Raw genomic sequence first — 27,949 nt, 5'->3', positions numbered from 1 at the left:
CATGTTATGTAAATAAAAGCTTATAACCTGACGTTAAATTCATTCATTGGTTGTATAAATTATTCTTTTGAAAGCTCAAACCCTCCAAAATGTGGTTTAGGTTAAGAAAATAAATTGGCATCAATGCAGAAATATTGATCAGTTAATGGACACAGAATGGTCAGATTTTGGCAAGGCAAAAGTTTTGTCGCCCACAGAAAGTAATGTGATATTGAAACAAATAATTAACTTAAAGGGAACCTGTCACCCCCCCCCAGGCATTTTGAACTAAAAGAGCCAACTTGTGCAGCACTAATGCTGCATTCTGACAAGGTGGCTCTTTTAGTTCTGGGTGCTGTAACTGCCGAAATAATCAGTTTTGTTATTTGTCCAAAATACCTTTTCTTCAGTCAAGGAGGCAGGCCTTTCCCCCCTGCTGCAGACGCCGCACAGCCGTCAGTCATGTCTTCTTGGCGCCGGGCGCCGCCTCCTCACCACTGTTTTGAAATCAGCCGGCGCCTGCGCTCTTTTCTCCTGCTTTGGGCAGGCGCAGGGAGCGCTGCCCGTCCTCTGTCTTCATATGCAGTCTAGCTGACTGCGCCTGTGCGGCCGCCCTGCCTGTGAATCCCAGCCCCGCAGTGTCTTCTTATTTATTCATACTACAGGGCTGGGATTCACAGGCAGGGCGGCCGCACAGGCGTAGTCAGCTAGACTGCATATGAGGACAGACTGGCAGCGCTCACTGCGCTATTGATATTGCCTTCCACCATGCAAATGTTTCGCACACCCCCATACTGAATGTAATCCCAGACCATGATCTTTCCACCACCAAATGTAACTGTTTTCTGGGTGTATTTTGGATCCATACGGGCTCCAGTAGGTCTCCTGCAGTATTTGCGGTGGCTGTGGTGTAATTCTACTGAAGATTCCTCAGAGAAATCCACCTTCTGCCACTTTTCTAGCATCCACCTGTTTAGCAGGCTGTGGGACTTTGCAAATGCCACACGGTTTTTTGTTTGCCTTTTGTTTAGTGCTGGCTTCTGGGCACTGATTCGACCATGGAGGCCATTTCCAGACAGAATCCTACAAACTGTTCTAGTTGACACAGGGACTTGAGGTGACCAGGCCTGTTGGAGCTCTGCTGCAGTGGAAGAGGGGCTTGCTTTGGATTTTCTAACCAACAAACGTTCCTCCTGAGCAGTTGTCTTGCGGGGTCTGCTGGACCTGGGCTTGTCAAACACACCTCCAGTCTCCTCAAATCTTTTTTTAATTCTTTGATGCTGAGACACATTAAAGGTGCCAGCCACCTCTACAGTGGATCTGGTCTTCAGTCTCTTGATAATCCAGGCTTTGGTCGCAGGGTGGATTTTTGGCATGTTGTCAGAGCTCAAGTTGCAGTTCAAGTGAAGGTCTGGGGTGCTGGGTTTCTTTTTATACACACACACTAATTAACCGATCATTCACTGAGCACAGGTGAGGATGAAACTAGGATTGGGTACATTATATGATCGGGCAACAAAACTTTTGTCTTGCCAAAATCTGACCATTCTGTGTCCATTAACTGATCAATATTTCTGCATTGATGCCAATTTATTTTCTTAACCTAAACCACATTTCGAAGGGTTTCATCTTTCAAAAGAATAATTTATACAACCAACGGATGAACTTAACGTCAGGTTATAAGCTTTTATTTACATAACATGGATAAGCGACATAACTTCTGTCAGGGAGTGTATGATGGTATATTTACAGCTGGTATAACCTAGGCATCGTCTGTATATAATATATGTAGGACAGGAAGATTTATATTCAGGTGGAATCCTTCTTTTACGGTGGGTGATTATGGGGGTGTACAGTTATTGGGGGCCGGGTGCACTGCTGTGTTCTGCCACCCTCCTGTGCTCATCTTGTTAGCACTCTGTGCCGGGTGGAGCGTCCGCTCCGGTCCTGGGTGGCACATTCCCTCGGTGTTGGGTCTGACAAGTGAAACCTAATTTAATAATGTAATGATCCGTCACTGATGGTCGTGATCGTTAATTGCGGACCTGGGAGATCCGTGTCCCCCGGCGGTGCGCGTGCTGCCCCTCCATCTGTACACATACATTATGTCCCGTGTGCTGTCTCATACCCATGGATTGTGTCTCATTATTCACCATCTTGTCGTGTTCTCACCCTTACACAGCACCGATCTGTATATGGAGTTTTCAGTGTGTTTTTCAGATGACGCAGCTGATGAAGGCGGCTCGTAGCGGCACAAAGGACGGACTCGAGAAGACGCGGATCGCCGTCATGCGGAAAGTGACCTTCCTGCAGCGCAAAGAAACCACAGGTACAAGACTCTGATTCCAGGCCAAGCTCTCCCTACCGGGTCCCGGGGTCCTCCTCTCCCTACTGGGTCCCGGGGTCCTCCTCTCGCTACCAGGTCCCAGGCTCCTCCTCTCCCTACCGGGTCCCAGGGTCCTCCTCTCTCTACCGGGTCCCGAGGTCCTCCTCTCCTCCCTATGGGGTTCCGGAGTCCTCCTTTCTCTACCAGGTCCAGGCGTCCTCCTCTCCCTACCGGGTCCAGAGGTCCTTCTCTCTCTACTGGGTCCTGAGGTCCTCCTCTCCTCCCTATGGGGTCCCGGGGTCCTCCTCTCTCTACCAGTTCCAGGAGTCCTCCTCTCTCTACCGGGGTCCTCCTCTCTCTACCGGGTCCAGGGGTCCTCCTCTCTCTAGCGGGTCCAGAGGTGCTTCTCTCTCTACCGGGTCCAGAGGTCCTTCTCTGTCTACCGGGTCCCGAGGTCCTCCTCTCCTCCCTATGGGGTCCCGGGGTCCTCCCCTCTCTGCTAGGTCCAGGGGTCCTCCTCTCCCTACCGGGTCCCGGGGTCCTCCTCTCTACCGGGTCCTGAGGTCCTCCTCTCCTCCCTATGGGGTCCCGGGGTCCTCCTCTCTCTACCAGTTCCAGGGGTCCTCCTCTCCCTACCGGGTCCAGGGGTCCTCCTCTCTCTAGCGGGTCCCGAGGTCCTCCTCTCCTCCCTATGGGGTCCCGTGGTCCTCCTCTCTCTACCACTTCCAGGGGTCCTCCTCTCTCTACCGGGTCCCAAGGTCCTCCTCTCCCTATCGGGGTCCTCCTCTCTCTACCAGTTCCAGGGGTCCTCCTCTCTCTACCGAGTCCAGAGGTCCTCCTCTCCTCCCTATGGGGTCCTGGGGTCCTCCTCTCTCTACCGGGTCCAGAGGTCCTTCTCTCTTTACCGGGTCCCAGGGTCCTCCTCTCCCTACCGGGTCCTCCTCTCCCTATGGGGTCCCGGGGTCTTCCTTTCCCTACAGGGTCCTCATGTTCCCCTATTGGGTCCCTGTGTCCCCTTTCACCAATTCTGGGCCCCCTGTGCCTCACAGTGAATTCTAGGCCCCTGTGTCACCATCATCCAGAGCCACATTTTCCCTAAGAACTTAAGTACACGGTGTCACACGACCAAATTCTTACTGCAGCTCCGCTTGTAACTTGAGTATAAGATTTAAAGGTTTTTTTTTTCTGTTAGCATGGAAGCTTTCTTCTGAAAACAGCACCACCCCTGCCCGCAGGTTATGTCGGGTATTGCTGCTTGCTCCACTCATTGTAGTGAAGCTGATCTGGAATAGCCGCCACTACCTGCAGCAACGGGTGGCGCTGTTTATGGAAAAAAGCACCAATGGTTTTCTAATCCTGGAGACACCCTTGGACTCTAGATTAATACCAGGGGGCTGTGGGCATCAGTGGTATCAGCTGGCACACACCGGGTATTATCTGCCACATCTCTCTATGGACAGGGAAGTGATGTGTGAGTCACAGTGTAAACCTCAGCTGTCAGCATCCAGGACGCCTCCTCCTCCTCTTCCCCTCTCCAGACACTGACACCCAAGCCCTGTGTCCTCAGTCAGTGCCGTAGTCACACCCAGCCATGGACGCCAAGACCCACACTAGTAATATGGCTCTGAGGCTCAGTCTGGGACACAGGATGGTCAGACCCACAACATGGTTCCAGAAGTCACGCTCTAAAAAGCTCATGTCAGAGAGCGACACCAATACGGACGAGAGCATCTCCTCGGGTAACTGTCATCCCTCGCCATCTTCCCCCTAGGACCTACCCCCGCTGCTTGTCTGCTCCCCTCCATCATCCTCCTCTGCTTCCCCACTAACCTTCCTTTCCATCTTTCTCTGGCCTCTTCTGTTCTTCCTGTTCCGCTCTCCCCCTCGGACTCTTCCGCTCGGCCTCTTCCGCTCGGCCTCTTCTGCTCGCTCCCTCGGCCTCTTCCGCTCGCCCCCTGATCCTGTTTCGCTTTCTTTCTCGGCCTCTTCTGTTCTGCTGCTCCCTCGGCCTCTTCTGTTCCGCTGCCCCCCTCGGCCTCTTCTGTTCCACTTTCCCCCTCGGCCTCTTCTGTTCCACTACCCCCCTAGGCCTTTTCTGTTCCACGTTCCCCCTGGTCTTGACCGCTTTCCCCCCAGTCCTGTTCCTCTGTCCCCGTCGGCCTCTTCTGTTTCACTTTCCCCCTTGGCCTCTTCTGTTCCGCTTTCCCCCTTGGCGTCTTCTGTTCCGCTTTCCCCCTTGGCCCCGTCTGTTCCGCTTGCCCCCTTGGCCTCTTCTGTTCCGGTTGCCCCCTTGGCCTCTTCTGTTCCGCTTGGCCTCTTCTGTTCCGCTTGCCCCCTTGGCCTCTTCTGTTCCGCTTGCCCCCTTGGCCTCTTCTGTTTCGCTTGCCCCCTTGGCCTCTTCTGTTCCGCTTGCCCCCTTGGCCTCTTCTGTTCCTCTTGCCCCCTTGGCCTCTTCTGTTTCTCTTGCCCCCTTGGCCTCTTCTGTTCCGCTTGCCCTCTTGGCCTCTTCTGTTCCGCTGACCCCCTCGGCCTCTTCTGTTCCACTTTCTCCCCCTCGGCCTCTTCTGTTCCGCTTTTCCCCTTGGCCTCTTCTGTTCTGCTCTCCCCTGGTCGCTCTCCCCCTTGTCCTTTTCTGCTCTACCCCTGGTCCTCTTCTGTTCCGCTTCCCCCCTTGGCCTCTTCTGTTCCGCTGCCCCCCTTTGGCCTCTTCTGTTCCGCTGCCCCCCTTTGGCCTCTTCTGTTCCGCTGCCCCCCTTTGGCCTCTTCTGTTCCGCTGCCCCCTTTGGCCTCTTCTGTTCCGCTGCCCCCCTTTGGCCTCTTCAGTTCCGCTGCCCCCTCGGCCTCTTCTGTTCCACTTTCTCCTCCTCGGTCTCTTCTGTTTCGCTTTCCCCCTGGTCCTGTTCTGCTCCGCTGCCTCCTTCGGCCTCTTCTGTTCCACTTTCTCCCCCTCGGCCTCTTCTGTTCCGCTGCCCCCCTTGGCCTCTTCTGCTCCGCTGCCCCCTTCGGCCTCTCCTGTTCCACTTTCTTCCCCTCGGCCTCTTCTGTTTCCCTTTCCTCCTGGTCCTGTTCTGCTCCGCTGCCCCCTTCAGCCTCTTCTGTTCCACTCTCTCCCCCTCGGCCTCTTCTGTTCCGCTTCCCCCCCCCCTGTTTCTGTTTTGGTGCCCCTCTCCATCTCCTCCTGCTTCACGCAATCTTTCGTCTTTTAGGAGACTCGGAGGAAGAGGAGATGGGCTTCTTGGAAGTGAGTGATCTGGATATGACCCCTCCACCGTCAGAGCTGGGGCCGATGCCAGAGGGGCTGAGTGCCCAGCAGGTACGAGCTGCGTTATGGCGGACGTGGTGCGCTGTGAGCCGGGTCAGATATTGCAGCTTTGTGCATCTCGCAGGTCCTGCGGCGTCACATCCTGTCCTCCATCGTACAGAGCGAGTGCAGCTATGTGGAGTCCTTACAGCGGGTTTTGCAGGTGAGTCCTCTTCACTATTAGTGATGTCCTGGACTCTAGCTCCAACCTGTCTATAGGGGGCGCTGCTCAGCCTGATCCTCCTGGTTCTGAAATCCAGGGTAAGGACAGAGGGAGAGAAGGGTCAGAGAGGATGGGACTTTGTGTCCTGCCCCGGGGGTCGCTGGCTGGGCCCCCATGTAATGGCAGCAATTGGTGGTGGAGAGAATGAAGTGAGATGGGTGGAGAATATGAGACACGAAAAAACAGAAGTGAGAATGTCGGCGTCAGCACATTTCTGAGTTTTGATTCCTGCTTGTACGGCGGATGCTGCAAGGACTGATCTAGTCATCCTCGTCATCATCATCATCCTCATCATCTTCTAGGATTACCGCAACCCCCTGCTGGAGATGGAGCCCAAACTCCTGAGCGCTCGGAAGTGTCAGCTGGTGTTCTCCCGGGTGAAGGAGATCCTGCACTGCCACTCCATCTTCCAGATCGCACTATCCTCCCGCGTCGCAGAGTGGGACTCCACCGAGAAGATCGGAGACCTGTTTGTGGCCTCAGTGAGTGACGGGGGGCAGCCTGTGCTGGGGGCTTAGCTACACGGCTCAGCAGACAGTATCACACAGGATGGGATTAGATACACATTGAATCCCGCCTTTCTCCTCCAGTTCTCTAAGTCCATGGTGCTCGATGTCTACAGCGACTATGTGAATAACTTCACCAACGCCATGACGCTGATCAAGAAAGCGTGTCTCACCAAGCCGGCCTTCTTGGAGTTCCTGAAGGTGAGAGCCGCACCTGATTGTGTCCTCCTAACTGGAGGATGCTGGGAGTTGTAGTTTCCCAACCTCTGGAGAATCCTCCATGTCTTGCAGAAGAAGCAGGCGGCCAGTCCGGACCGGGTGACGCTCTACGGGCTGATGGTGAAGCCGATCCAGCGTTTTCCCCAGTTCATTCTTCTATTACAGGTAAGTGTCGCCCCTCCTGCCCCAATATCTTCTCCATCCCCCCCACCCATCATTGACCCTTGTGTGCCCCAGGACATGTTGAAGAACACGCCTCGGGGACACCAGGACCGCTTGTCTCTCCAGCTGGCGCTCACAGAACTGGAGACCCTGGCAGAGAAGCTGAACGAGCAGAAGCGAGTCGCCGACCAAGTGGCCGAGATCCAGCAGCTGTGCAAGAGCATCAATGACCGCAGCACGCTGTACAAGGTGGGTACAGGAAAGGGGTGTACATACATTAAGGGGGCTCATGACACCACCCCGTCTGGGGGCCAGGAGATACTGAAGATGGGTGACGGTCAGGATGTGATTGTTCTCCTTCTTCTTGCAGAATCTGAGCTCCGGTCTGCACCAGCTCCTCATATGTGAGACCCTTACAGAGATGGTGTACGGGGAGAAGGGGCAGCTGCTGAAATCCAAGGAGCGCAAGCTCTTCCTGCTCAATGACGTGCTCGTGTGCGCCAACATCAACTTCAAGTGAGTGTCTCTGCGGGGTCTGTGCTAGAATAGGGGGCTACAAGCACATTGTGACCCGTGGCCCAGACCACTAATGTCTCAGGAACTATCCTTTTACCAGGGGGCAGCCGGATATTGGGAACCTTGTTCCTCTCGGGCCTCGCTATGTGCTAAAGTGGAACGCTGCCTTACCCCAGCTGCAAGTGGCTGAGTTTGGTCAGGACGGAAATGTGTATGAGAAGGAAGCAGCCGGGGGGCCACAGTCCGCCAGCAAGAAACAGTCGCCCTCTGCAGGACAAAGTGAGTGCTGTCAATCATGGGGGGGTCTATATATGAAGAAGCGTCTTTGTAATCCTGTCTGCCCCCTAGATAAAGTGTCTCTGGGGTCCCCGCGCCTCTACCAGGAGCTGCAGGATGTAAAGAAAGACCTAGACGTTGTGGAGCAGATCACACAGCTCATCAGCACCCTGCACGGCACCTATCAGGTGATCATCATGTTACCCATCTCCCTGCTGACAGTTTCCCTACAATCTTTACTCTGCGTCTCACGGTGTCGCCTCCTTCCCTCGCCTAGAATCTGAACATGACGGTGGCTCAGGATTGGTGTTTGGGTTTACAGAGACTCATCCGACTGAAAGAAGAGGAAATCCAGTCTGCAAATAAATGTCACCTCCGTCTCCAGCTGCAGATGCCGAGGAAATCCGATAAGTGAGTCTGGGGCAAGTGATGGCGGCCAGGTGGCAACTGATCCGGTGGGTTTAGTAAGGATAGTGTCTGGTAAGACCCAAGGTGAAGTCCACGTGTCGCCTGCACATACAGAGCATACATCATAGAATCTTATAATGGCAGAGATGGAAGGGACCTCCGGGGTCATCATGTCCAACCCCCTGCTCAATGCAGGAGTCAGTATGTGAGGGCGTACCGCAAAGTATCATCTAGAGGAGACCCATAAGATGGGTGCAGAACTCCCCACCGGGGACCAGATGTGGCCGGCAATTCCAGTGTGTGTGGCCCACGACCGTCTGGGCACAGAAATACTTCTGTGTGTGAGGAGCTGCCCGTGAGCGGACGGAGGTAAGGTCCCATGGGGAACTGTGTAGACCTCTGTGGTCCCCCATGTAGCAGGAGAATGCGTGGTCCTGCAGAAAGCAGCATATAACCCAGCGGCGGCCATCTATACACCCATCACCCACAATGCACAATGAATTTGCTATTATTGTCTCTGATGATAATATCTTACTTTTTTTTTTTTTTTTACGTGGTCCTTCAATATGACGATGTGGCCCTAGCAACTGGGGCCGGGGTTACATGAGGGAGCGCAGTGTGGGGCTGCCGGGGGCTGTCCTGCAATCAGCGCGCAGCAGTCGCAGCCTCTACTGATCCAGCCTCTAGGTGGCGCTGTCCACCCTTCTTTTTCATTCTGTGCCCCTCTGGTTGCATCCTCCACACCGTCCTTCCTCCACGCCATCAGTCCTCCAGGCTTGTACATTAGTGTAGCCTCTCTTATTAACACTTAGTTTAGCTGCTGCCGCCTGACTCGTATTTTGTTTCCCCCAGGTCTGGACGTCCGATGAGTTTCATGGTCCTTTTCCTCACACCAAATCCCTTGAGTAAGATTTCCTGGGTGAACCGTATGCACTTGGCCAAGATAGCTCTCAGTAAGTGGAGACTCCATGAATCGCTTATAAATAAGGGGTTACTGCTCATTAAAGCGCGTGCACATAAGGGGGCAGAAAAGTGACACAAGTGCCCTCATCCTCCCCTCAGGCCCATCCTGAGGGGGCTGCAATGCTTCTCGTTTCCAGGACCGGGCCCCTCGCCCCCGCAGACCACCACCACAATTCACCACCTTTAATAATCCATCCATCCTACATGTTCTGGGGTCTTCGGGGCAGTAATTCTGGCGGATATTTGCAGCTATACTCTGTCGCTGGGGGAGGAGAGTCAGGACATCTCCGGAGCGCGAGCTCCCCTTTAAATAACTCGCTCCTGGGAAAGTAATTATGATTTTTTTTTCTTTTGCTGGCGTAATCTCAAGTAGGTGGCTTGTTCTCTCTTTAAAAGACCCTTCAGAAAGCAGAGAGGAGTCGGAGGCTTCTCCGGAAAATTGCAAGGACAAAGAGGTTTTCAACTGTGAAAGCGTTTTAGCGTTTGGCGAGCGCGCACCTCCACACTAACGAGCGAGGCGTCGGCACTGTGAATGGGCGCCTCCTGCGCTCCGCTGCCTCATCAGGGCTTTCTAGAAGATTCTGGCCCCGCACGGCTCATCGTTATCTTCCTCTCGGCTCCCGCAGATGCCGCCAAGAAGCTAAATGGCAGGAAATTTGTTTGAAATCATCCCGAAGACGCACTTCTTAATGCCCCGATGTCTCAGCGCCGGATGATTGCGCGCCGTGGTCTTAACTCCTCTTTTTTTTTTTTTTTATCTGTAAAGCCAGAGAGAAGAGAAGAGCGACTCGTTAAAAAGCCCATTCAGCTCTAATGGGGAGAAATTGCTTTTTTCTGCTTGATTGGTAACTCCGCACATTCGAGGCTCCGCTGTGACGCTCCGTCCCCACGCCCCGGCCCTGCATGGGTTAACGCCGTCTGCGTCGCCTCTCCTCCCTGTCCATACTATTTTACTCATCTCCGGACGTTTTCTAAAGATCAAATTTCCAAATTTTGGTTTTAATTATAATTTATACATGACTCACAAAGCGGCTAATTAATGAACGTCCCCCCAGGAGAGGAGTCTCGTGATCCCGCCGCTAGCAGGGCTCCGCGGCGGACATTAGACAGCCGGCCCCGCAGAAACGCAGGAGGAATATCAATGAGATCTCGGCAACGGGTCCGCACCGGCCGTAGCTTGTAATCTGATTGGCCCAGAAGTTCTCGCACTGCAGTCAAAAGAGCAGGCGGGAAGCGCACCGAGGTCATGTGACACCAGTAAGGGCTGTGATTGGCTGGAGGAGCAGGGTTTACCGCACACACGATTCCCTGCTGATTGTCTGACTCTTCCCTGTTCCCAGGAGATGAGAACCAGCCGGGCTGGCTGTGCCCCGAGGAGGAGAGGAAAACCAAAATCCCATTCTGGTCTCCCACACTGGTGTGTCGCCTCCCCGCTTTCTCCTCGAAGGCCTCCGACTTACAGGTCAGTCAGGAAGAGAGGGTGCAGACGACTATAACCGCTCATGCAATATGCTGATAAAGAGCATGGCCCGCACCTCCGAAAACCACACGGTGATCCAATGCCGCCAGGCAAAATATATAGCTGAACATGAGGTTCTTGGTTTAACATTCTGACTAGACTGTATGAAGCCCACTGCCACGTCACAGCGAACTTCTTAAAGGAGCGGCATCGTGCGCTGACCACTACATTCTCACTGCGGCGGTGGTTAGCACACGCCGCCGCTCCGTTATGGCGATAAGGACCCACTGAGAGGTTCGCCGTGACGTGGCAGTGGGCTTCATACAGTCTGGTCGGAATGTTAAACCAAGAACCTCATGTTCAGTTATATATGTTTTGCCTAGCGGCATTAGATCAACGCATTAATTTTTGGAGGTGCCGGCCATGCTCTTTTTCTTCATTCTTTGTTTTTTGGTCATTATAACCGCATGTTCCTACTTAATAGCAGGTCCTGTGTGACACCATCACGTACCTCAGTATGTCCCCCTCTACCCTGGAAGGTCCTTCCTATCTCAGCAAGGGTCACCATGTATCAGCAGGTTCCTCTTACCTCAGAAAGGAGCATCCATCCATTCCCCGATTCCCCATATGTCAGCAGCTCCCCCATATCTTATCTTTCTGCAGATCCTCCTTCTCTAGGCCGGACCCCCTCACTTGCAATGTCCCCTGTATCTCCCAGTGTGGCCGGTTCTCCTCTCATGGGCGGTCCCTCCATATTTTGGCATGGTTCCTATCTCGGTAGATCCTCCATACTTTGTCCTGTCTGCTTATCTAGGCAGGTTCCTCCTATCTTTGTTCGCCCTCAGCTTGGTCCTTTATATCTCGGGAGGTCTCTCCTAGCATGGCCTGGTCATCCTTGCCCGGCAGATCCCCCTCATTCCAGGCAGGTTCCCTCCATATTTGCAGACTTCTCAGTACTTGTCTATCAGAGAGAGGATTTCTGATGAGCATCACATGAGCTCCTTCTCTGAAATCTTGGGGTCCTGCAGCTCGTGTCATACTGTATTGTGGTGACATTGGCTGAGGACTGAGCCTCCATCACGTTCCACGGTTTCCAGGTTCACATCCTGACAAGGTTAAATCCGTCTCTCATCTTCTTAAGAGGGGAAAAATGAATGCAAATTGTAATTACCTGACAGCGGCCAATCTGATGTAATGTGCAGTAAATGAGATGGAAGGAGGAAACGAGCAGCCGCAGATCCAGAGCGGTGTAATCCCGGGGGCCGCGATGGAGGAAGGAGAGGAGCAATATTATCCATTATTCTCAAATGGACATTCAGCTCATCCCGCTACGCCTCCGTGTACACCCCTGCGCCTCCGTGTACACACCCCGCGCCTCCGTGTACACACCCCGCGCCTCCGTGTACACCTCCGTGTACACCTCCCGTGCCTCCGAGGACACCTCCCGCGCCTCCGTGTACACCCCCCGCGCCTCCGTGTACACCCCCCGCGCCTCCGTGTACACCCCTGCGCCTCCGTGTACACCTCCCGTGCCTCCCTGTACACCCTCTGCGCCTCCTGCTACACCCTTGCCCTTCCCGCAACACCTTCTGCACCTGCCGCTATACCCCCCCACCTCCCACTATACCTGGACCCATATGCATCGTGTGCACACACAGAAGGGTTTCTCCCTATGCTGCGGGGAGGCATCGCTCCTCGGACCGCCATGCCTGGTAACAGCTGGGATGTGACTGGTCATTTGGCACAGGTCCGCGGAGAGGTTCTGGTCCTGAGCGGCAGATCCTCTGCGCCCCGTTGACGGGTGTACAACACTCATGGAATCCAACAAGGATGTCTGTAAAGTTTTTTAATTTCCCTCCATGGTTTTCCCTGCCCTGTAGAAATGCTGCCAGAAGCTGTGTGGCAGAGCGTGGGGCACAAAACAACACATATCCCAGCGTCACTTATTTATAAGCTACTGACCTATTGTGTGTTCTGCAAAAAGTTTAGACTCCTCTGCTTCGTACCACCCAAACCGCGGCTGCCCTGCGCCCCCGGTATCCCGGGCCCATCCCTGGACTGGCACCAACTATCTGTAATTCTCTTATTGTCATTTACTGAGCATGTGAAAGAAATCATTTGCTCCCTGTTATCAGCCATTTCAGTCTGGTGAGAGAAACCTCCTTACCCTCCAAGATCCAGTGTTGAAACCCATGTGTATAATAGTAACAGCCTCTTATAACGCTCCAGTACTGATATAACCTCCAGACATTACACCATATGTGACTGATATCAGCCCCTCTTATAACGCTGCAGTACTGATATAACCCCCAGACATTACACCATATGTGACTGATATCAGCCCCTCTTATAACGCTCCAGTACTGATATAACCTCCAGACATTACACCATATGTGACTGATATCAGCCCCTCTTATAACGCTGCAGTACTGATATAACCTCCAGACATTACACCATATGTGACTGATATCAGCCCCTCTTATAACGCTCCAGTACTGATATAACCTCCAGACATTACACCATATGTGACTGATATCAGCCCCTCTTATAACGCTGCAGTACTGATATAACCTCCAGACATTACACCATATGTGACTGATATCAGCCCCTCTTATAACGCTGCAGTACTGATATAACCTCCAGACATTACACCATATGTGACTGATATCAGCCCCTCTTATAACGCTCCAGTACTGATATAACCTCCAGACATTACACCATATGTGACTGATATCAGCCCCTCTTATAACGCTGCAGTACTGATATAACCTCCAGACATTACACCATATGTGACTGATATCAGCCCGTCTTATAACGCTCCAGTACTGATATAACCCCCAGACATTACACCATATGTGACTGATATCAGCCCCTCTTATAACGCTGCAGTACTGATATAACCTCCAGACATTACACCATATGTGACTGATATCAGCCCGTCTTATAACGCTCCAGTACTGATATAACCCCCAGACATTACACCATATGTGACTGATATCAGCCCCTCTTATAACGCTCCAGTACTGATATAACCTCCAGACATTACACCATATGTGACTGATATCAGCCCCTCTTAGAACGCTCCAGTACTGATACAACCTCCAGACATTACATATGTGACTGATTTCACTGGAGGTTTTTCGTCTGTTTTTGCAGCTAGGTGGCGCTGTTCACACCCCAGTACAGAGCTCGCTCCTGGGCTTCTCTTCTGTCAGCACCTCGCTTCCTCAGGGATACTTATGGGTAGGTCTCCTTCCTTCCGTTTGTAATATTTTTAGTCTCATTATCTCTCATGTCTTCTGCTCCAGTCACATCCAGATGTGCAAAATTCCATGACAGCCATTGGACTTGTGAATGCAGCTCTGGTTGTAACTGGAGTAATAAGGTGAGGATTCCGCTTACATGACGGCATCGTCTCTCTGTCTAGGTTGGCGGGGGTCAGGAGGACGGCGCAGGTCAGATTCAGATCTTCTCTTTGAACCACACGACTCCTCGGATGCTGAAGGCGTTCCCATTGCCGTCCCGTGTGCTGTGTGTGGAAAACGTGTGCAGTAAAGCGAGTGCCGAGGATGACGAGAACCAGGAGGTCTGTACATCCTCTCCGGTGCAGCCTGCCGTGTGCGTGGGGCTCCTTGACGGCAGGTGAGGGGCACCGACACCACTGGACATTAGGGTTTGGGTGGATAATACTCCTGCGGAGTATGAGAGTGATTGTCCTATGACGTCCTGATTCTACCAGGTGCCGTGGTCATCCTCCGCAGCTCAGTGTGTGATTGTTACCATCATCCTCCGCAGCTCAGTGTGTGATTGTTACCATCATCCTCCGCAGCTCAGTGTGTGATTGTTACCATCATCCTCCGCAGCTCAGTGTGTGATTATATTATGTATGATTATGGCCGCTCTGAAGTGTCTGATGTTCCCTTGGCCACCATCACTGGGCTTCTCACGCTTCCATTATCCGCTCCTCTAAGACCTGCGGTCACCGCTTTCTCTCCACAGTATCCTGGTGTACAGCAGCGTGGACACCGGCTCCACCTGTCTCATGGCCTTGAGGAGTCCAGACCTGCAGCCCGTCCTGTGCCTCCGGCTCAGCCCCAGCTACCTGTGTGCAGGTCTGCAAGACGGCACCTTAGCTCTGTACCCCCAAAACAAAGGTAAGTCACAGGATAACGATACTCGGGAGACGGGATGATGACACTGACACTCAGGGTATGGTATAGTGACGCTGACCCTTGGGTGACTGGATGATGACACTGACGCTTGGGTGACTGGATGATGACACTGGTGCTTGTATTACAGGATGATGACACTGACGCTTGGGGTACTTTATAGTGTCACTTAACACTCTGGGAACGGGGTTATGACGCTGATGTTCAGAGGACATGATAATGAGGCTGACGCTTGAGGTACAGGATAATGAGGCTGATGCTCGGGCGGATGGGATGGTGATACTGACGCTCGGTGTGTGGGGTAATGACATGATCATGACGCTGACCCTCATGGAACAGTATAATGACGCTGACAGTCAGGGTACAGTATAATGACGCTGACACTTGGGATACGGGATAATGACGGTGACACTTGGGGGACGGGGTGGTGATGCGGACGTTCGGGGGACGGGATGGTGATGCTGACGCTCGGGGGACGGGATGGCGATGCTCGGGGGACGGGATGGTGATGCTGACGCTCGGGGGAAGGGGTCGTGATGCTGACGCTCGAGGGACGGGATGGTGATGCTGACGCTCGGGGGACGGGATGGTGATGCTGATGCTCGGGGGACGGGATGGTGATGCTGATGCTCGGGGGACGGGATGGTGATGCTGATGCTCGGGGGACGGGATGGTGATGCTGATGCTCGGGGGACGGGATGGTGATGCTGATGCTCGGAGTACTGGATAATTACGCTGATGCTTGGGGGATGGGATGCTGATGCTTGGGGGACGGGATGGTGATGCTGACGCTCGGGGGACGGGATGGTGATGCTGACGCTCGGGGGACGGGATGGTGATGCTGACGCTCGGGGGACGGGATGGTGATGCTGACGCTCGGGGGACGGGATGGTGATGCTGACGCTCGGGGGACGGGATGGTGATGCTGACGCTCGGGGGACGGGATGGTGATGCTGACGCTCGGGGGACGGGATGGTGATGCTGACGCTCGGGGGACGGGATGGCGATGCTGACACTCGGGGGACGGGATGGTGATGCTGATGCTCGGGGGACGGGATGGTGATGCTGATGCTCGGGGGACGGGATGGTGATGCTGATGCTCGGGGGACGGGATGGTGATGCTGATGCTCGGGGGATGGCATGGTGATGCTGATGCTCGGAGTACTGGATAATTACGCTGATGCTTGGGGGATGGGATGCTGATGCTCGGGGGACGGGATGGTGATGCTGACGCTCGGGGGACGGGATGGTGATGCTGACGCTCGGGGGACGGGATGGTGATGCTGACGCTCGGGGGACGGGATGGTGATGCTGACGCTCGGGGGACGGGATGGTGATGCTGACGCTCGGGGGACGGGATGGTGATGCTGACGCTCGGGGGACGGGATGGCGATGCTGACACTCGGGGGACGGGATGGCGATGCTGACGCTCGGGGGAAGGGGTCGTGATGCTGACGCTCGAGGGACGGGATGGTGATGCTGACGCTCGGGGGACGGGATGGTGATGCTGACGCTCGGGGGACGGGATGGTGATGCTGATGCTCGGGGGACGGCATGGTGATGCTGATGCTCGGAGTACTGGATAATTACGCTGATGCTTGGGGGATGGGATGCTGATGCTCGGGGGATGGGATGGTGATGCTGATGCTCGGGGGGCGGGATGGTGATGCTGACGCTCGGGGGACGGGATGGTGATGCTGACGCTTGGACTGGATGATGACACTGACGCTTGTATTACAGGATGATGACACTGACGCTTGGAGTACTTTATAGTGTCACTTAACACTCGGGGAACGGGATTATGACGCTGATGTTCAGAGGACATGATAATGAGGCTGACGCTTGAGGTACAGGATAATGAGGCTGATGCTCGGGCGGATGGGATGGTGATACTGACGCTCGGTGTGTGGGGTAATGACATGATCATGACGCTGACCCTCATGGAAGAGTATAATGACGCTGACAGTCAGGGTACAGTATAATGACGGTGACACTTGGGGGACGGGGTGGTGGTGCGGACGCTCTGGGGACGGGATGGTGATGCGGACGCTCGGGGGACGGGATGGTGATGCGGACGCTCAGGGGACGGGATGGTGATGCTGACGCTCGGGGGACGGGATGGTGATGCAGTCGCTCGGGGGACGGGGTGGTCATGTGGATGCTCGGGGGACGGGATGGTGATGCTGACGCTCGGGGGACGGGATGGCGATGCTGACGCTCGGACGGGATGGTGATGCTGACACTCGGGGGAAGGGGTCGTGATGCTGACGCTCGAGGGATGGGATGGTGATGCTGACGCTCGGACGGGATGGTGATGCTGATGCTCGGGGGACGGGATGGTGATGCTGATGCTCGGGGGACGGGATGGTGATGCTGATGCTCGGGGGACGGGATGGTGATGCTGATGCTCAGGGGACAGGATGGTGATGCTTTTGCTCGGGGGTGGGACGGTGATGCTGACACTTGGGGGATTGAATGATAGCACTGACAAGAATCTTGTTCTCTCACCAGGTGGTCTTGTGGACCCTGAGAACCCCTCCACAGTTCGTGTTGGCACCAGTCCTGTGCGGGCGCTGTTGGCCCTAGATGACTGTTTGTGGGCGAGCTGCAGGAATCGGGTGACTGTGCTGGAGACTGATCCCCTCAAAGTCCAGGTAACCACAGCCTTTCCCCGACACATCACCGTCTCTGACCCTGAAGGTCATTGCGGTCAGTGAGACCATTGTACTGAGGCGGCCAGCAGTGAGTTAACATTGTGCTGGTGGCGGCCCCCTCCCCTGGGCGCTCCTCTGCTGCCGCTCGCTCCATTATTTACCTCCGTCCCTCATTTGCATATTTTACCGTCCAAACGAAGTTTGCATCTATTAACGCTCATAACGCAGCGCGACGCTTCATGATGAATAATACATCGGGCGGCGTTATCGGAGCCGCACACTCGCTCTGCCCGCCGCGTAAAATATGCAGCGAGCGCACGTCATGGCGGGTAAGAGCAGATGTGGCAGCGGTCACCTGCTCGGCCTGTCTGCAAGAAACCGTGCTCATAGCTGCACAGATGGCGAGGCCAGAGAGCGCCGCAGCTCCGCAATAAGCAGAGCAGGTTACGGGGCTGCAATCTGTGGGGAGTCGCCCCTCTGCTGAGGTCTGGGTGGGTGGGCGCCCCTCTGCTGAGGTCTGGGTGGGTGGGTGCCCCTCTGCTGAGGTCTGGGTGGGCGCTCCTCTGCTGAGGTCTGGGTGGGTGGGCGCCCCTCTGCTGAGGTCTGTGTGGGTGGGCTCCCCTCTGCTGAGGTCTGCGTGGGTGGTCGCTCCTCTGCTGAGGTCTGGGTTGGTGGTCGCCCCTCTGCTGAGGTCTGTGTGGGTGGTCGCCCCTCGGCTGAGGTCTAGGTGGATGGTCACCCCTCTGCTGAGGTCTAGGTGGATGGTCGCCCCTCTGCTGAGGTCTGGGTGGATGGTCACCCCTCTGCTGAGGTGTGGTGGTGTTGCCCATTTGCATGTGGTATCATTACGTCTTCAATTACAAGTGCAAATAATCTGTAAACCTGAATTTAATGAATGTTCCCCTTTGACCCTCGGTCTCCCGTGCTCGTCTCCGCTCACTTGGATTTTCCAGCCGCCTCCCTTTCATCTTTTTGGCGATTGGTTGCGTCGTGCTCAGTGCCCGCTCTAGGAAGGGCGCCGCTCTGATGCCTCTGCCGCTAATGACGCGTTCACACTTTACCGCAGTAACAATTGTACCCAGGATTTAATTATAAGTATTGATTAGCTGCACGGTGGGGGGATTAACTAATGTCGCCCGCAGTTGCTTTCCTGGTTCCCGGGGGCGGCTGCACGAAGAACACGGCGCTGTACAATATCGGGGGCCACATTTATGTTAATGAGCGCAATCTCCGAGTTTCTCCAACTTTCTCTTGGATTTTCTTCTCCATCTCTGAGCTCTCGGCTCGTTCTGACTTTTTCTTCTGTTCTGTTCCCGCAGAGTTTTGAGGCCATTCAGGACGAGGGTGTGAGTGTCACTCACATGATCCGGGCCGGCGGAGGCGTTTGGATGGCGTTCTCCGAGGGCTCGTCTATTCGTCTCTTCCACACGGAGACCCTGGAACTGCTGCAAGAAATTAATATTTCCACCCGCACCCTGCTACTGCCAGGTACCGACCTGCGGACCCCCGAGCAGAACAATGGCTCTTCTCTATACTTACAACAGCTGCAAAGAAACAGCTCTGGAGGTCACTGGAGGATAAGACACAATGTAACAGCAGAATAGTGAGTGCAGCTCTGGAGGTGACTGGAGGATAAGACATGATATAACAGCAGGAAAGTGACTGCAGCTCTGGAGGTGACTGGAGGATAAGACACAATGTAACAGCCGAATAGTGAATGCAGCTCTGGAGGTGACTGGAGGATAAGACACAATGTAACCGCAGAATAATGACTGCAGCTCTGGAGGTGACTGGAGGATAAGACACGATGTAACAGCAGAATAGTGAGTGCAGCTCTGGAGGTGAAGAGATGCGGCTTCGGCTCAGTACAGGTGGGGTTCCCTTTATCGCCTGCAGTGGCTCACTGGTCAGTACGGAGATGTCATCAGTCAGGTTAATGACGCAGCCTCCCCTGTGGTGGTCCGTGTCCCCCATATTATGTAACCTCCGCACAGGAGGCAGATGTTTTGTGTCTGTGTATGAGGAGCGGTAATTAGCAGAGATGTCAGAGCTGGGATGAGCGGTACTGTGATGGGTGGGCCGCAGGCTGCATGGACAGGGGGCTCCACTAATGATCTATAGCTCATATTCCGGCTCCCGCCTCAGTGGCCGGTGAGTCTAATCCGAGCCGAAGCCCTCCACATGTCACTCCCTGATGCGGCCGAGCGTCTCGTGTCGTCTGATGTTTGTGAAGTCTCGATTTTAATCCATCGTGTGAATGTCCCCACAGGACAGAAGAATCCGCGGGTCACCAGCCTGCTGATCTGCCAGGGGCTGCTGTGGGTGGGCACGCACCTGGGCATCCTCATCACCTTACCTGTGCCGAAGCTGGAGGGCATCCCCAAAATCACAGGTACGGATGACTAGTGGGTGCACCTCTGCATGGCCCACCACCCACAATACACCGCTGCATGGCCCCCCAACCACAATGCTCTGCTGCATGGCCCACCAGCCACAATGCAACGCTGCATGGCCCACCACCCACAGTGACAATGCACCGCTACATGCCCCACCACCCACAATGCTCCGCTGCATGGCTTACCTCCCACAAAGCTCCGCTGCATGTCTCACCTGCCACAATGACAATGCACCGCTGCATGGCCCACCACCCACAATGCACCGCTGCATGGCTCACCTCCCACAATAACAATGCACCGCTGCATGGCCAACCACCCACAATGACAATGCACCACTGCATGCCCTACCACCCACAATGCACCGCTACATGGCCTACCTCCCATAATGCTCCGCTGCATGGCTCACCTCCCACAATGACAATGTACCGCTGCATGGCCCACTACCCACAATGCTCCGCTGCATCGCTCACCACCAACAATGCTCTGCTGCATGGCTCACCTCCCACAATAACAATGCACCGCTGCATGGCCCACCACCCACAATGCTCCGCGGCATGGCCCACCTCCCACAATGCTCCGCCATCATGGCCCACCACCCACAATGCTCCGCTGCATGGCCCACCACCCACAATGCTCTGCTGCATGGCTCACCTCCCACAATAACAATGCACCGCTGCATGGCCCACCACCCACAATGCACCGCTGCATGGCCCACCTCCCACAATGCTCCGCTGCATGGCCCACCTCCCACAATGCTCCGCTGCATGGACCACCTCCCACAATGCTCCGCTGCATGGCCCACCTCCCACAATGCTCCGCTGCATGGCCCACCTCCCACAATGCTCCGCTGCATGGCCCACCACCCAAAATGCACCGCTGCATGGCCCACCACTCACAATGCTCCGCTGCATGGCCCACCTCCCACAATGCTCCGCCATCATGGCCCACCACCCACAATGCTCCGCTGCATGGCCCACCACCCACAATGCTCTGCTGCATGGCTTACCTCCCACAATAACAATGCACCGCTGCATGGCCCACCACCCACAATGCACCGCTGCATGGCCCACCTCCCACAATGCACCGCTGCATGGCCCACCTCCCACAATGCTCCGCTGCATGGCCCACCTCCCACAATGCTCCGCTGCATGGCCCACCTCCCACAATGCTCCGCTGCATGGCCCACCTCCCACAATGCTCCGCTGCATGGCCCACCTCCCACAATGCTCCGCTGCATGGCCCACCTCCCACAATGCACCGCTGCATGGCCCACCACCCACAATGACACTACACCACTGCATGCCCCACCACCCACAATGCACAGCTACATGGCCTACCTCCCATAATGCTCCGCTGCATGGCTCACCTCCCACAATGACAATGTACCGCTGCATGGCCCACTACCCACAATGCTCCGCTGCATCGCTCACCACCAACAATGCTCTGCTGCATGGCTCACCTCCCACAATAACAATGCACCGCTGCATGGCCAACCACCCACAATGACAATGCTCCGCTGCATGGCCCACCACCCAAAATGCACCGCTGCATGGCCCACCACTCACAATGCTCCGCTGCATGGCCCACCTCCCACAATGCTCCGCCATCATGGCCCACCACCCACAATGCTCCGCTGCATGGCCCACCACCCACAATGCTCTGCTGCATGGCTTACCTCCCACAATAACAATGCACCGCTGCATGGCCCACCACCCACAATGCACCGCTGCATGGCCCACCTCCCACAATGCACCGCTGCATGGCCCACCTCCCACAATGCTCCGCTGCATGGCCCACCTCCCACAATGCTCCGCTGCATGGCCCACCTCCCACAATGCTCCGCTGCATGGCCCACCTCCCACAATGCTCCGCTGCATGGCCCACCTCCCACAATGCTCCGCTGCATGGCCCACCTCCCACAATGCACCGCTGCATGGCCCACCACCCACAATGACACTACACCACTGCATGCCCCACCACCCACAATGCACAGCTACATGGCCTACCTCCCATAATGCTCCGCTGCATGGCTCACCTCCCACAATGACAATGCACCGCTGCATGGCCCACTACCCACAATGCTCCGCTGTATGGCCCACCACCAACAATGACAATGCACCGCTCCATGACCCACCTCCCACAATGCTCCGCTGCATGGCTCACCTCCCACAATAACAATGCACCGCTGCATGGCCCACCTCCCACAATGCTCCGGTGCATGGCCCACCACCCACAGTGACAATGCACCGCTGCATGCCCCACCACCCACAATGCACCGCTACATGGCCTACCTCCGATAATGCTCCACTGCATGGCTCATCTCCTACAATAACAATGCACCGCTGCATGGCCCACCTCCCACAATGCTCTGCTGCATGGCCCACCACCCAGAATGCTCGGCTGCATGCCCCACCACCCACAATGACAATGCACCGCTGCATGGCCCACCTCCCACAATGCTCTGCTGCATAGCCCACCACCAACAATGACAATGCACCGCTGCATGGCCCACCTCCCACAATGCACCACTGCAAGGCCCACCTCCCACAATGCACTACTGCATGGCCCACCTCCCACAATGCCTGCATCCCTCCCATATAGCACTCCTGAAATTTGCTCGGCAGTGCGGACCCCTCTGGCTGCTCTGACTTTCTCTTTTCCACCAGGGAAGGGCATGGTCTCTTTGAATGGGCATTGTGGGCCGGTGCAGTTCCTCATGGTGGCCTGCAGTACAATGTTTCCTGAAGCCCTGAGGACAGAGCAGGGGTCATCAGAAGACGTCCGGGAAAGTGAGGGGGCAGCAGAAGCTAAAGACACGTCCAATGGTCCATCGCAGGACCCCCCTGCTGAGAACCTCCCCCCATCACGCCTTAAAGGGATCCTTCTCCAGTACCGGCTGCGCGGCACCTCTCACCTCCCCGGCCACCACCTCTCCGCCAGGGAAGGCTCCAGATCGGACAACACTTCTGAGACCACGGAGGAGGACGGTTCGATCTACGAGATGACGGATGACCCGGACGTGTGGTTCAGAAGCCGACCTTGTGCCAGGGACGCTCATCGTAAGGAGATCACCTCTGTGGTCATCATATCAGGGGGTCCGGGATATCGGAACTTCAACCCTGCGGATGCCCAGTGTGGGGGCGACACAGACAGCTCTCTGCTCATGTGGCAGCTGCCGCTCATCCTATAGCCCTGGGGGACGTCACTAGTGCCCCCCTCTATGCTGGTACCAGGGGTCATGTTTACACTCCTCTAGCTGCAGGACCCCCTCTGAGGATGAGCGCCACAGGTGAAGGAGACGTCACAGTGGAGCAGGGAGGCAGGTGGATGGGTCTGTCATCCCCGGAGGTGACCCGTCAGCTGATATTTATTGAGTATATATACAGTATAGTGTTATATTCCCTGCACCAGTTCTCGGATACACTCCTACAGGAATGCATCTAATGCCGCAGCGCACATCTGCATGGGGGTCAGCAGCTGCAGGAATGAGGCCCGGACCCCATCACCCCAGGTCATAGTATACACTGGGCATACGTCCGGACCCTGTAAACTAATGACACAGGTAAAGTGGTGGCCGGCTGCGCCTTGCAGATGCCCGTGGTGTCCATCCGCCACCGTGAGGACGCCTCCTGTGCTGCTACGCCCATAGATCTGCGTGTTGTTCACACTACGAGGGTTGTGTAGAATTTCTTCATACAGTTTTGGATCCAGTGTTTGCTGTGGCTGCTTTCCTGTTAGCTCTCAGGATTCCACCTGGGTCTGTGCACTGCAGTGCAGAGCAGTAGTGTGGCAGCCAGCAGAATGGTGAGTGCAGCTCTGGAGGATAAGGTCAGTACTAGATACAGTAGAATATCTGCAGAGCTGTATACAGATCCTATGAGCTGGCAGGAGTGCGTGCATCACAGCGTCACGTGAAAGCGGATAGGGAGCAATACGGGACTCGTCTGTTACGTCGTTGCCTGTAACGTTCTAGAAGCTTCCTGAAGACTTGATCCAGTAAGTGCACTAAGGACTGGCACGTGGACCGCTGACTCCTATGGATAAGCAGGCTGGTGGCGGAAGGGTTAGTCATGTGTTCAGCAGTGGCCCCATGTGACCCAGCGGGAGGGAAGAGACGGAGACGCAATTAGCAGCTCGTGTGCAGATGTGATTGTACCGAGCAGCTGTTCCCCAGTCCTGTACATATGTGAGTGTAAATATACAGATTTCTACATGTACAAATGTATATATCGCCCACGAGGCTGCAATCCCGGGGTCCGCTGCTCGTCCCGGGGGACTGTGTGTAATATCACTCCAATAAACCTGAAACTGATCGTTCTGTGTGGGCAGATGTGCCGCTCCGGAGTCCGTGAGGGAGGGATGGGGCCATATTGTTACCCAGCTTTCCCTGTAAGGACGGCGCTGGGGCTCTCGTGGCTTCAGCTTCCTGCTGCCGATCTGGATTCTAGATACAATGGACGAGGCACATCGGGGTCTGCGCTTCAGCTCCATCTCCCTCCTGCCCCCTCGCCGAGCGGCTGGAAGAGGTGAATGGCGTCTCTGCATCCTTCTCCCTTCACCATCAAGAGGATTTACAGAAATAAAACTGAAATGCGACATGCGCCGCTCTTCTGGGCATTAACCATGTTAGAGGGATGGTTTATTGCCGGTGATTTGTCCGCTCCCAATGTCCAGGACCCTCTCTGTGTGCCTGATGTCCTGGGTGATGACGTGCAGCCAGCGGCGGTACTGCCACATCGCCATTTACTGTCTAATGTGCACTTCATACATTAGATCCTTCGCCGCGGGGACCCTCTTTGTATTGCGCAGGGAGTGGGGGCTGCAGAAGGCGGATATTGTTTGCTAAACGCCATTGTTATGTGCGTCAGGTAGGTCCTCCTGTTGTTCTGTGTAATCTCTTTGTAAATTGCTCAGCGAATTACCTGGAAAGCGGCCAAATTACTTTTTGCATCAATGTTTCTGTGGCTTTGATGTAGCATAAGCCGGGTCTGCGCGGCTGCACTCGTCCCTCTCGGCTTTGGGAAATTGTTCTGTTTTATAGCAGGAGACATAAAGAATCGAAAGAAGAAAGGACTGGAAGAGAACGTGCACCAATGTCCGGGGTCGGTCCGGCCTCTGCATGAAGGAAAGCTGTGGATTAAGCTGCGCCAAGAGTAATCTCCAGACCAACAACTGGCACCAAACTAATGAGATGGGCAGAGATGGAGCTGCCACCAAATCCATGCCAACATCTGGTGCTAGACCTAAAGTGATGAGCAGAGATGGAGCTGGTGCCAAGACGAATCAACATCCACTACCAAAACTAACATATCAAGATGGAGAAGAATCAACATCCACTGCACAAACGTATGCGCTGAACATGGCGGAGAGAAGAACGGGCTACAGAGCAACGTCCAGCACCAAGGACAATGGTGCAGAGCTGCTCCGGTACATGCGCTAGATACCCGTAGTCCAGGAGTGATGAGCATAGCAGCTGATGCCAGGACTAATCCGAGAAAAACGGCACCAGTCATTATGTTACGAAGACTTATCTACACTCACCGGCCACTTTATTAGGTACACCATGCTAGTAACGGGTTGGACCCCCTTTTGCCTTCAGAACTGCCTCAATTCTTCGTGGCATAGATTCAACAAGGTGCTGGAAGCATTCCTCAGAGATTTTGGTCCATATTGACATGATGGCATCACACAGTTGCCGCAGATTTGTCGGCTGCACATCCCAAAGATGCTCCATACAAGGCAGGATGGATCCATGCTTTCATGTTGTTTACGCCAAATTCTGACCCTACCATCCGAATGTCGCAGCAGAAATCGAGACTCATCAGACCAAGCAACGTTTTTCCAATCTTCTACTGTCCAATTTCGATGAGCTTGTACAAATTGTAGCCTCAGTTTCCTGTTCTTAGCTGAAAGGAGTGGTACCCGGTGTGGTCTTCTGCTGCTGTAGCCCATCTGCCTCAAAGTTCGACGCACTGTGCGTTCAGAGATGCTCTTAGGCCTACCTTGGTTGTAACGGGTGGCGATTTGAGTCACTGTTGCCTTTCTATCAGCTCGAACCAGTCTGCCCATTCTCCTCTGACCTCTGGCATCAACAAGGCATTTCCGCCCACAGAACTGCCGCTCACTGGATTTTTTTTCTTTTTCGGACCATTCTCTGTAAACCCTAGAGATGGTTGTGCGTGAAAATCCCAGTAGATCAGCAGTTTCTGAAATACTCAGACCAGCCCTTCTGGCACCAACAACCATGCCACGTTCAAAGGCACTCAAATCACCTTTCTTCCCCATACTGATGCTCGGTTTGAACTGCAGGAGATTGTCTTGACCATGTCTACATGCCTAAATGCACTGAGTTGCCGCCATGTGATTGGCTGATTAGAAATTAAGTGTTAACAAGAAGTTGGACAGGTGTACCTAATAAAGTGGCCGGTGAGTGTATATGCCCGCCTGTGGTGCCAGGAGTAAGGGGAGATACGGAGCAGTATCTGGTACCAGGCTAATTTATATGCCCGCCTGTGGTGCCAGGAGTAAGGGGAGATACAGAGCAGCATTTGGTGCCAAGGCTAATCTATATGGCCACCTGTGGTGCCAGGAGTAAGGGGAGATACAGAGCAGCATCTGGTGCCAAGGCTTATCTATATGCCCGCCTGTGGTGCCAGGAGTAAGGGGAGATACAGAGCAGCATTTGGTGCCAAGGCTAATCTATATGCCCGCCTGTGGTGCCAAGAGTAAGGAGATACAGAGCAGTATCTGGTGCCAAGGCTAATCTACATGCCCGCCTGTGGTGCCAGGAGTAAGGGGAGATACGGAGCAGCATCTGGTGCCAAGGCTAATCTATATGCCCGCCTGTGGTGCCAGGAGTAAGGGGAGATACAGAGCAGTATCTGGTGCCAAGGCTAATCTATATGCCTGCCTGTGGTGCCAGGAGTAAGGGGAGATACGGAGCAGTATCTGGTGTCAAGGCTAATCTACATGCCCACCTGTGGTGCCAGGAGTAAGGGGAGATACGGAGCAGCATCTGGTGCCAAGGCTAATCTATATGCCCGCCTGTGGTGCCAGGAGTAAGGGGAGATACGGAGCAGTATCTGGTGCCAAAGCTAATCTATATGCCTGCCTGTGGTGCCAGGAGTAAGGGGAGATACGGAGCAGCATCTGGTGCCAAGGCTAATCTATATGCCCGCCTGTGGTGCCAGGAGTAAGGGGAGATACAGAGCAGTATCTGGTGCCAAGGCTAATCTATATGCCCGCCTGTGGTGCCAGGAGTAAGAGGAGATACAGAGCAGTATCTGGTGCCAATACTAATCCTATATGCCCACCTGTGGTGCCAGGAGTCAGGGGAGATACAGCACAGTAGCTGGTGCCATGACTAATCTATATGCCCGCCTGTGGTGCCATGAGTAAGGGGAGATACGGAGCAGCATCTGGTGCCAAGGCTATTCTATATGCCCGCCTGTGGTGCCAGGAGTAAGGGGAGATACAGAGCAGTATCTGGTGCCAAGGCTAATCTATATGCCCACCTGTGGTGCCAGGAGTAAGGGGAGATACAGCACAGTAGCTGGTGCCATGACTAATCTATATGCACGCCTGTGGTGCCAGGAGTAAGGGGAGATACGGAGCAGTATCTGGTGCAAGGCTAATCTATATGCCCGCCTGTGGTGCCAAGAGTAAGGGGAGATACAGAGCAGTATCTGGTGACAAGGCTAATCTACATGCCCGCCTGTGATGCCAGGAGTAAGGGGAGATACGGAGCAGCATCTGGTGCCAAGGCTAATCTATATGCCCGCCTGTGGTGCCAGGAGTAAGGGGAGATACAGAGCAGTATCTGGTGCCAAGGCTAATCTATATGGCCACCTGTGGTGCCAGGAGTAAGGGGAGATACAGAGCAGCATCTGGTGCCAAGGCTAATCTATATGCCCGCCTGTGGTGCCAGGAGTGAGGGGAGATACAGAGCAGTATCTGGTGCCAAGACTAATCTATATGCCCGCCTGTGGTGCCAGGAGTAAGGGGAGATACGGAGCAGCATCTGGTGCCGAGACTAATCTATATGCCCGCCTGTGGTGTCAGGAGTAAGAGAGATGCACAGCAGTATCTGGTGCCAAGGCTAATCTATATGCCTGCCTGTGGTGCCAGGAGTAAAGGGAGATACAGAGCAGTATCTGGTGCCAATACTAATCCTATATGCCCACCTGTGTTGCCAGGAGTAAGGGGAGATACAGCACAGTAGCTGGTGCCATGACTAATCTATATGCCCGCCTGTGGTGCCAGGAGTAAACGGAGATGCGGAGCAGTATCTGGTGCCAGGCTAATCTATATGCCCGCCTGTGGTGCCAAGAGTAAGGGGAGATACAGAGCAGCATTTGGTGCCAAGGCTAATCTATATGCCCGCCTGTGGTGC

General features: G+C 54.7%; 1 protein-coding gene across 9 annotated transcripts in view; it reads left to right on the top strand.

Moving 5' to 3' along the window:
- Window positions 1-23,870, top strand: part of ARHGEF10L (Rho guanine nucleotide exchange factor 10 like) — a 90,095-nt gene extending 66,225 nt beyond the window's left edge. For all 9 annotated transcript variants that reach the window (XM_077260358.1, XM_077260355.1, XM_077260357.1 and 6 more), the window contains 20 exons: window positions 2,200-2,308; window positions 5,512-5,618; window positions 5,692-5,769; window positions 6,132-6,311; window positions 6,420-6,536; window positions 6,627-6,719; window positions 6,792-6,965; window positions 7,087-7,232; window positions 7,333-7,511; window positions 7,581-7,696; window positions 7,786-7,919; window positions 8,769-8,869; window positions 10,220-10,341; window positions 13,495-13,581; window positions 13,766-13,980; window positions 14,338-14,492; window positions 17,019-17,161; window positions 18,481-18,649; window positions 19,431-19,553; window positions 22,224-23,870. In XM_077260358.1, the coding sequence (XP_077116473.1) occupies window positions 2,200-2,308; window positions 5,512-5,618; window positions 5,692-5,769; window positions 6,132-6,311; window positions 6,420-6,536; window positions 6,627-6,719; window positions 6,792-6,965; window positions 7,087-7,232; window positions 7,333-7,511; window positions 7,581-7,696; window positions 7,786-7,919; window positions 8,769-8,869; window positions 10,220-10,341; window positions 13,495-13,581; window positions 13,766-13,980; window positions 14,338-14,492; window positions 17,019-17,161; window positions 18,481-18,649; window positions 19,431-19,553; window positions 22,224-22,747 (3,072 nt within the window). In that variant the 3' untranslated portion in view covers window positions 22,748-23,870. The remainder of the gene's footprint in view (window positions 1-2,199; window positions 2,309-5,511; window positions 5,619-5,691; window positions 5,770-6,131; window positions 6,312-6,419; window positions 6,537-6,626; window positions 6,720-6,791; window positions 6,966-7,086; window positions 7,233-7,332; window positions 7,512-7,580; window positions 7,697-7,785; window positions 7,920-8,768; window positions 8,870-10,219; window positions 10,342-13,494; window positions 13,582-13,765; window positions 13,981-14,337; window positions 14,493-17,018; window positions 17,162-18,480; window positions 18,650-19,430; window positions 19,554-22,223) is intronic.
- Window positions 23,871-27,949: the final 4,079 nt, after the last annotated feature.

This window comes from Ranitomeya variabilis, chromosome 4 (genome assembly GCF_051348905.1).
Source record: "Ranitomeya variabilis isolate aRanVar5 chromosome 4, aRanVar5.hap1, whole genome shotgun sequence".
Taxonomy (NCBI): Eukaryota; Metazoa; Chordata; class Amphibia; order Anura; family Dendrobatidae; genus Ranitomeya; species Ranitomeya variabilis.
The sequence above is the reverse complement of the archived record's forward strand: the minus strand, read 5'-3'. Positions and strand labels throughout refer to the sequence as shown.